Source organism: Gouania willdenowi, chromosome 22 (assembly GCF_900634775.1).
Source record: "Gouania willdenowi chromosome 22, fGouWil2.1, whole genome shotgun sequence".
NCBI classification, from domain to species: Eukaryota; Metazoa; Chordata; class Actinopteri; order Blenniiformes; family Gobiesocidae; genus Gouania; species Gouania willdenowi.
In genome coordinates, this window is record NC_041065.1 from 7,505,960 (window position 1) to 7,515,694 (window position 9,735).

Below are 9,735 nucleotides of genomic sequence, written 5' to 3' on the forward strand. Positions count from 1 at the left end.
TTCTGAAGAATGAAAGTTGGCTTTCAGGGCCAAGTTTCTTGCTCAGCAAACAAGAGCAGTGGCCCAAGAATCCAGACCCTGGAATGCTTGATGGTGATGACCCAGAGGTCAAAAGAGGGGCTCAAGCACATGCCATTCAGGTTGAAGAGTTCAAAAATGTGATGGACCAATTGATTACCTACTACTCATCTTGGACAAAGTTAAAACATGCAGTTGCCTGGTTTCTGAAGTTTAAAGATCTGCTTAAGGAGCTGAAAGCAAAGAGAAAAGAAGGAAACACAATAAATGGTGAAAGCAGAGTGAATCTGTTCAAGAAAGCTTTCAGCGGAACACATCTCGTCTGCCAAAATTTAAATGAAGCAGAAACTGAAATTGTGAAGTACTGTCAAAAGAAAAGTTTCAAAGAAGACTTGACAATGCTAAAAGAACATCAAAGGGTAAAGAAAAGCAGTTCGCTCTACAAGTTGAATCCAGTACTACATGAGGGAGTCATAAGAGTTGGAGGCAGGCTGAGCCGTTCGGCAATACCAGACGATTGCAAACAGCCAGTCATCTTGCCAAAGGAATCGCATATCACAAAGCTTGTGATGAGACACGTTCATGACTTAACAGTTCGTGCCGGAAAGAATCACATGTTGGCCCAACTGCGTCAAAAATTCTGGATACCTGGAGCGAATGGAGCCATCAGGAAGTTCTTGTCAAAGTGCGTACCCTGTAAAAGGTTACATGGAACTACTGGCAAGCAGCTCATGGCAGATCTACCAGAATGCAGAGTCCTGCCTGACGATCCTCCATTCACAAGAGTGGGCGTCGAATACTTTGGCCCGTTCTTGGTGAAAAGAGGAAGAACGCAAGTGAAGAGATACGGAGTCATCTTTACATGTCTCGCTATACGGGCGGTACATCTGGAAGTCGCATCTTCACTAGACACAGATGCGTGTCTCAACGCAATTAGGAGATTCCTTGCAAGAAGAGGACAAGTCAAAGAAATGTACTCAGATAATGGAACCAACTTTCGGTCAGATGACAGTGAGTTGAGGAAGTCATTCAAAGAATGGAACACCAGTAAGATTGCAGATACTTTGCAACAGAAGGGTGTCCAATGGCACTTTAATCGTCCATCTGGTTCTCACCATGGAGGAAGCTGGGAGCGGCTGATACGCTCAGTAAGAAAGGTTCTTAACATCACAGTGATGGAACAGGTGCTTGATGAAGAAGGTCTCCATACCTTGCTGTGTGAAGCTGAGGCAGTCATAAACACCAGGCCCATCACAAAGGCCTCTTCAGACCTCAATGATTTAGAGGCCTTAACACCCAACCACCTGTTGTTACTGAAGGTGAAACCAGAGTAACCACCAGGTGTGTTCAACAAAGATTTAAGATTTTTGAGCTTTGTCTTCTTCAAGAAACTGAGGATACTTGAACTGTGCTGGAACCAAGCTCTACATTGGATGAGAAGCGGATGATAACGGACTAGATCCTAAGCCAAGTTTTCAACAGAACAAAGAACAAGAAGTTTTATTTAGTTTGTTATAGCATGTGGGCTCCTTTTGATTTAAGTTGATGGTTTTGAGTAATTGTTTCAAAAAACTTTGATAACAATTAGGGGCCGGTAATGTAGGAGCCATATTGCTCATTGCTCAGGGGCGACCGTGGCTCAGGTGGTAGTGGGTCGTCTTCTGATCGAGAGGTTGGGGGTTCGATCCCAGTACCTGACTATGTGTCGAAGTGTCCTTGGGCAAGACACTGAACCCTAAGTTGCTCCCAGTGGTCGACTAGCGCCTTGCATGGCAGTTCTGTCCACTGGTGTGTGAATGTGAGAGTGAATGGGTGAATGAGCTGATATGTAAAGCGCTTTGAGACTGCTTCAGTGTGGTGATAAAGCGCTATATAAAATCAAGTCCATTTATCATTTAGTCCATTGTTCTAATTTTATGGTAGTTAGAAATAATTTTGGTTGAATGGTCTGGGAGTGGGAGGGGCGTGTGGAGTCAACGTGGTGTTAGTTAAAATCGGATGAGAGTGGAGCCACACAGTCTTTTGACCTCTCTCTCTCTCTTAGCTCTCTCATTTTGCTTTTGTGGATTAACCTGTTGCTGTTTTTCTTCAAGTAAACATTTAAACTTTACTACGTGGTCCTGTGTATTTTTTATACGTATGAGGAGTTTTTTTTTTGGGAGCGTCAAACTAAGGCTGCACTCAGTGGACACCTACAGTGAGTGTGAGCAACCATTCTCAATGTGACATTCTTTTAGTTTCACTTTAGTTCCTCGTATCCTGGTAGCCTCTTTTCCTTTGATTTACATTCAAACCTTGTGATAATTGAGATTATATCAGCGGTTAGAGGCACAGGGGAAAGTATTATAAATATTGTCAAATTGTCAAAACAATGTGATGGCCTTTCCTTAACTCCATTAGAAAGTCTCCTAACACTTTTCCTTAACCCTGTGATGTCATCCATGGGGTTAAAGAAGAGTGGAAAGGAAAGGAGATAGGAGGGACTATAGATGCAGCCAGGGAGAGGATCCTGTTTTTACTCTGCTTTGGCCTTTCCTCAGTGAGTTTAAGAGGGGACTCATCAGCAATCCAGATCCTCCAGGGCAGCAATGTGTCCTGTTTTAGACGTTTGCCTGCTTCCACAAACATTTTGATGATTGACATCTGTCAGCTCTGTAGAATGCCTCAAGAACTAAAAATGCAGCCCTGGAGGACCTGTATTGACCACTCCTTGTCTAGAGGGCACTCCTTGTGAAAAACAAAACAAATCCCTGAATTCACTGACATCAGCCTTTTATGATTGGCTGTTTAAAGGCTACGAGTTGGCCCACAATGGACTGCTTGACAGCAGCATTGTGTTGGACCTTGAACATGTCCGAAACATGCTCTCCACCCATCTTTGGAGCTTTTGTGAAAGCTAAGCTTTTGCAACATCTTGTCTTCTTGTGTAAGTTCTGCAGGTGCCAGCCCATCTTGTCTGATTCCCAGCATCCTGACCACTGAGTTTACAGATGCTTGTGCGTGTGATTGTACAGGTAGCTGGAGTGATGCCAGGTGAAAAATCAGCGACCACTCTCACAGCTGCTGTGCTGGACCTTCACTGCGTTCACCTGAGGCAAATCCTTATAATATCCAAAGTAGTGACCATCTCAAAATGACGTGAAAGTGAGATGTGAAAATAAAGTTAAACTATTGCCAGAATACATTAGATTTACAGCGGCTGAGCCTTGGTCACACCCACACCCCTAAGGCCATTTTACTAAAAACATTGATTTTTAAATAAAGCAACTATTAATCCAGTTCCAGATGTTTGTGGCTGACTTCCTAGCTCTTAAAGAGGCAGTATTATTAAAAAAAAAATCACTTTATAATGGTTTTGCTACAGTGATATAAATTAATTTAGCCTCATTCAGAGGGCCAAAGTTGAAAAAGTTATGTTTCCTCTCTCCCTTGCAATTCAAACAGCCTGTTTTTAGAAGTGCTCTGAAAGTGACTTTTCAGAGGGCTAAAACTCCAGAAAACAGGCGAATTTAACAAAATAAACCTCAAATATTATGTTGTTGGGGTTCTTACAACAAATGAAAATATGTGTACTTTCATGCACAGTACACCAGGATTCTACTGTACATGGTGTGATTCAAAGCTGAAAGCTGATTTATGATATAATTGAAAGGATCGTTACAGAAGTGATGCGTCCATCTTTCACGTTGTAAACCAAAGGCAAACAGCATGCTTAACTTCACCTTTGAGCGACAGGTGTGTGTGTGTGTGCGTGTGTGTGCAGCTGAAGCATTTAACGTGTGATATTGAAGGTTTATAGTCCTTTTTAATGAAGAATTGACTCCAGAAAAGATACTGTACATATGTGAAACTATTGGTTAAACAGAGGCCCTAAACTTCTATGAGTAATTTCCATGGATAAAGACTATAAGCAGTCCGCTCCTGACCCTAAAGGCTAAATAAATATGAAGTGAAAAATTGGCATTAAGAAAAACCCTTTAAGTAAAAAAAAAAAAAAAACACTCACTGTCAATGAAGCAGAGAAAACAATCTAATGATGGAGTGTGTTGGTATGACAGATTAGCTGAGATGTGGCCCACAGGATATATTCCCACCATGTGCCTTCATCTTTTTTTTAAAGCAGCATGATCTACTCAGTGATAGAAGTCTATTTTTGGGATCGTGATTACAGTTTGGACGGGCTATGAAGGCAAGTGTGCTTTTTTCATCACTAAATATTATCTCCATAATTACACTAAACTGCGGCAGCAATCAGATGAATTTGTTTTTGTTTTGCTCAGTAATAAAACTATAAAGCTGCTGTTAAAGCATCTTTTGTGTCTGCACAAACTAAACAAAAAATTGTGTTTGTTTTTTTTAAACCTGCTATTATTTTACTGTGACTTTGAGAGAGAGGACACTTTTACAAAGTGGAAGTTTCACACTTTGACAATTAACAATTAATCAACATCAGTACTTTAAAAAAAAAGGTTCTAAAACATTCCCTCCTTCTCCATCCATCCATTTTCAGACCCACTTACTTCTTGTTTGTTAGGGTCGCAGGGCATTCCCTCCTTCTAAAAATGTCTAAAAATTTGAATGAATGCCTTTGTCTTCCTTATGAGAGGGTTTGTATATTCTCTGGCAATATACATTAGGTTGCCCCAAGGAATCCAGTTTCCTCCCAAGTGCTTTACTTGTTAACGTCCACCGTCTCAAATGCAGGTCAAAATGCACTCAAATACAGCAGAATATCGTAAGTATCATATACCGCACTCTCTTCTGCTACTCGGTGAAGGCGGTCGCATTCTTCTCTGCTCCCACTCTCCTCCCCTATCTGCCCTGGCTGCTTGTTTTGTCTTGTCTAGTAAATCTAACATGAGCCTCTCTCTGCATTTTATCCAAAAATCAAAATTATGGAATTGGTAAGCTGGTCTCTAAATGCAATCGATCAAAATTTTTCAACACAAAGACCGGTCAGGGGTGAGCTCGCGTGTCCGAGCGGAACATTTGCGGCTGAATATACAATGAATTCTTGGAATAAGTGTAAGGTTGTGTGTCTGTACATGCTTTCCATGGAGGACATCTACACAATTAGATTTATGGTAGCAAGGATGTTGCTGATTGGAGCTGGCAGCTTTCTGATCTATCGCAAAGTCTGTACTACGTTCTACTGGGGCAGAGCACTGAACACTCAGACTAATGTGATGAACAAACTCAAATGTAAGCAGGAGGCTACTTTGGAGCGTTTACGCGAGCTTGAAACTAGCTTGGAGTGGCTGAGTGCTCGGCTTGCAGTTTGAGGCCACATTATTGGATTTTACCGCTGGAGACCAAAGACTCAAGGTTACCAAAACTGTGCTCGCCTGAATCAAAAACTAATCGCTATCATCATTGGCCTCCCCCGCACGCCAGCCACTCAAGGCTGGCTGTCTGTCTTCTATCTCACCGAAGATGTTATGCAGACTTGACGCTCCATCCCCCTCAATCTCCCGTTATCGCTCAATTATTTTGTCAAACTTGGAGAAAAAAAATGGTGACAAAGAAGCCAGCACTCCTCACTTTTAAAGCATGCCATGTCATAATGAATCCATATATTCCATCAAAAGTGGTCTCAAAATCTTTCAAAGACATTCAAAAATCCAATGAAACCCAGCATTTAGTCCAAAACAGTATTTCTTCTTACTTTTTTTAGCTCTGTGAGGCTGGCCGAGGCAGGGAACACCCTTCATTACACTGAGTTGCATTGTTTACCTTGATCAGAATATGTGTGTGTCAGACAAGGATGTCTGTGAACCAGAATACATGAAAATAAACTTTGGATTGAAAATAAACAAGTATTTTGTTCTGACAAAGATAAAAGCTGTACCACAAGGAAGAACATCACCAAGAAATAAGATGAGTAGTTCAAGAAGCTCTTTGTAGTCACTCCTGGAATGATCTATTGATAGCTGACTTTTGGCAAAAATCAATTACTTCCATCCGGAAGGTTGAAATATGTTCCTGTACCTTAACTTCAGTGGAACCAGGCTGAAACTGGGCCTTGTTAATGTTGGGCCATGCTTCTTGGAACCTCTTGAAGAGGCAAACATCAGGAACAGAGCTTTTGCCCAATACTGTCTCAAATATACTCCTTCAGATAAGTTCCATAATATGATGTCTGTTGATCCTAACAAATTTAATTTAGGATTTTCTGTCATTCTCTGCGAGATTAAAATGCTTGAATCTCGAACAGAAAACAAGAATTTTATAAATCTGATTTTAGGAAGGAGATTTAAGCATAAAGCAGCAGAGTGCCTTGCTACCGGTGCATTCTACATCAGCAAATACACTGCGCTCGTGTGCCACATCTAAATATTTGATCTCTGATCTGGATTTTTTTTTTTTTTTTCATAGCATGCTTTATTTTTTCTTAGGATAGAACAACATTAGAGGGTGAGATCTGAAGATTTCCACAAAAAACAAAACAAAAAAAACCTTACTGTTGATGACATGAATGCAAACCTCTGCTCATTGGGGGACACTGAAAATTCACAAAATACCAAAAGATTGTACATTGCAGGTAATCCCTCAATCTGAAGATTTGTTTTAATACAGGGTTTATCAGTATATTTATTAATCCTACTATAGAAACAATCAACACTGAAAGAAAGACTAGCAGAGGATGAAAGACTCAGATACCATCTATTGCTTCAATGGCTGTGTTTTATGTAAGAGTGTGTGTGTGTGTGTGTGTGTGTGTAGCAGCAGGGGAGCTGGTCGACAGGAAGTAGCAGAAGAAGAACTAACAGCAGGCAGACACAGAGCCTGATGTGATGAGGGAAGGGTGAGTTAGTGACAGCCATTCGATAAGAGCTTTTTTTTCTGCTCTCGTTGTGTGTGTGTGTGTGTGTGTGTGTGTGTGTGCAGTGATACTATTGTCTCTCACTGCTGTAAAAATGCAGTCATTCAAGAAAAAAAAAAAAAGGGTTTCTTTTGTAAATGCTGAGTGGATTTTGTGCTGTAGCAGCTGCTGTTTACCTTTGGATGATTATGTCTGGGAGCTATTGTTTACCCCTGTGTGTGTGTGTGTGTGTGTGTATACTGTAAGCTTGAGGCTCTCCTGTTGGGATATGACGATAAAGCATTGTCCTTGTCTCACACCGTTATCACACAACAGTAGTGTCTTTTGATTGAACAGAAACAACAACATACACAGATGACGGAGAGGCAAAAAACAACAAAACTTCACTTTTGAGCATGACAAAAATCTTTTTTTTTGTTTTTCATCTGTCAGCAGAAGAATGGAAACCCACCCCCAGTGAAGCACCTGATCCATGAAAAATGCACAAAACACACAAAGAATGACGACAAAGACAGACACAATAACTACTTAAACAAACAAAATGATGCCAAAAACACACAAAACACATTACAGAATAGCTCCAAAGAGACACAAACTGTTCACAAAATTATACAAAAAACAACAGAAATACAGAAAATGACATAAAAATACATACAATTACAGCAAGAACACAAAAAAACAACAAAAACACAAATTGACTAAAATCTGACAGACAAAACCCTTTTTCCTCGCTGTGTTAAAGCTCTGATTGGCCTTTATTCTAAATGCTGACATGAATATTGATCATGTGGCTCTCAGAACAGATACAATCACATGTGATAGAGTTGCTCATCCATAGTTGTTGATTTATTTTGACAGTATCGCATGAAACACTGTGGACTATCTATACTATAATTCAAGAAAGGTCTGTGTGTCTGTGTCTATGTGTGTGTGTGTGCGCGTCTGTGAGTGGAGCAAATATCTCCCAGACGCAGAGCCTGTTCCACCTGAAACTTTGTCAACGGCTTTAAAATACCCCGAGTTTGTGCGTCTGTTATTTTGGAGTAATTTGGTCATTTCCAAATGTTTATTTTATTTTTATTTTGGCTTGACAGCACATTCATGTTCACCCAGAAGTGGAACCTATTCAGCTTTTGACCTCAGCGTGTGAGGGGGCGCTAGAGCACATCTATATCTATTTGAATGCACAGCTCACATCCGATGCGTGCCAGCTGAGTTTGGCCCTGACCTCGCTCCTGTGGACTTCTCTTCTCTTTTGAGGAAAAACACTTTTTTACTGTTCCTTATTTGGTGATGATGTTTCAAAATGTTTATTTTCATGTTAGGTTGACCGTTCGCTAATGAGACCCAGAAGTTATTGTCGGGCAATGGCTGCTGTGTTGAAAGCTGCTGCAGCGTGTGTGTGAGAGAACCAACGGAGGAGATTAGAGTCCCAAGTAGAGAGTCTCTCACAAGTGTATAACGAACCATCATTTAGTCCGGTTACAGTCTGTGTCACGACACCCATTCATAGCGTGGTAGTGACTGTAGTGTTACGCTCTGAGTCAGATTTATGTGTTTACATGTTACATAGACGGTGCTACATAGTGAAGGTCACCTGATTACTGCAGCTTCACTCACGTCACACTTGCCACTACACCTAACTACTGAAAATAGATACGTTTAGTGAAAGTTAGGCAGGTAAGTACATGTGGATGGACCCCCCACCCAGAAACACCAAACGACAACAAAAATATGAAAATGACTCAAAATACACAAAACTAAATATTTATACAAAAATTACAAAGACAACAGAAATGCAAAAAACTACACTAAAAAAATACACAAAATGACTCCAGAATCACCCCTAAGGCAACAGAAAACAACAATTATATAAAAAATGCACAAAAAGACAACTGAAAGATAGAAAAATACACATAATGACTTCAAAAAACATACATTACAGAAAAATACAGCAAAAATATGAAAATGGCTCAAAATACACAAAACTAAATATTTATACAAAAAATACACAAAATGACTCCTGAATCACACTACAATGGCAACAAAAACAATAATTACACAAAAAATGCACAATAACACAACAGAAAGATACACAATTACACATAATGACTCCAAAAAACATACATTACAGAAAAATACACCAAACAAAAAAATATAAAAGTGAGTAAAAAAAAAAAACAACAAACACATTTATCATGTTCATGTCCCATAAAATTAAATCAGGAAAACTGCACCCACATTTTGCACTTGCAAATATACCCCTTATGCTCCCACATGAATGCATACTTCCGACGGGCACTGTACTAGTATTTAAAAAAGCATGTTAGACAAAACCAAGTATTATTCCAGTATTCATTCCCTAATAATCAATCCAGTTCAATCAGCTGATAGCAGGTTTTTTTTGTTGTGAGTGCAAAGTGAACAGCACTAGCCAATAGACTGTGCAGTGCACTCACTAAAGAACGCAACAATCATTAATAATAAGAACAACGGCTGTTTCACACCAGCAAGAAAGACAGCAACAGCCGTAAAAACATCTGTGTGACAATGCATTCATTTTAACACGAATTAAACAAGTTGGTTTTTCATTGTTTGAATAAATGCCAGTGAGAAATCCAATCTTGTTCCTATTGTAGTTGCGAGTAAGATAATGCGCACTGTAGCTCTAGTATAGATATGTGATATGATTCCTGGATTTAGCGGAGCAGCAATAGATCTGTCTATATCTTGCTGCTTTTGCAGGAATAAATGATCCACATTAATCTGTACCTGTAAATGTCTCGAGCCATCCCAAAATCTCCGATCTTGGCCACGCGTCCTGGTCCCTTGCAGGTCAGGAGACAATTCCGAGCTGCGATGTCCCTGGAAGATGATAAAGTTGCTTTTATTAT

At 40.0% G+C, this 9,735-nt stretch overlaps 1 protein-coding gene across 1 annotated transcript in view; it reads right to left on the reverse strand.

Annotated features, from left to right (window-relative positions):
- The window catches only part of alk (ALK receptor tyrosine kinase), a 763,155-nt gene that overhangs the window by 16,294 nt on the left and 737,126 nt on the right, over window positions 1-9,735 (reverse strand). Inside the window, exon 25 of the mRNA XM_028439062.1 lies at window positions 9,614-9,706. Within this exon, the coding sequence (XP_028294863.1) occupies window positions 9,614-9,706 (93 nt within the window). The remainder of the gene's footprint in view (window positions 1-9,613; window positions 9,707-9,735) is intronic.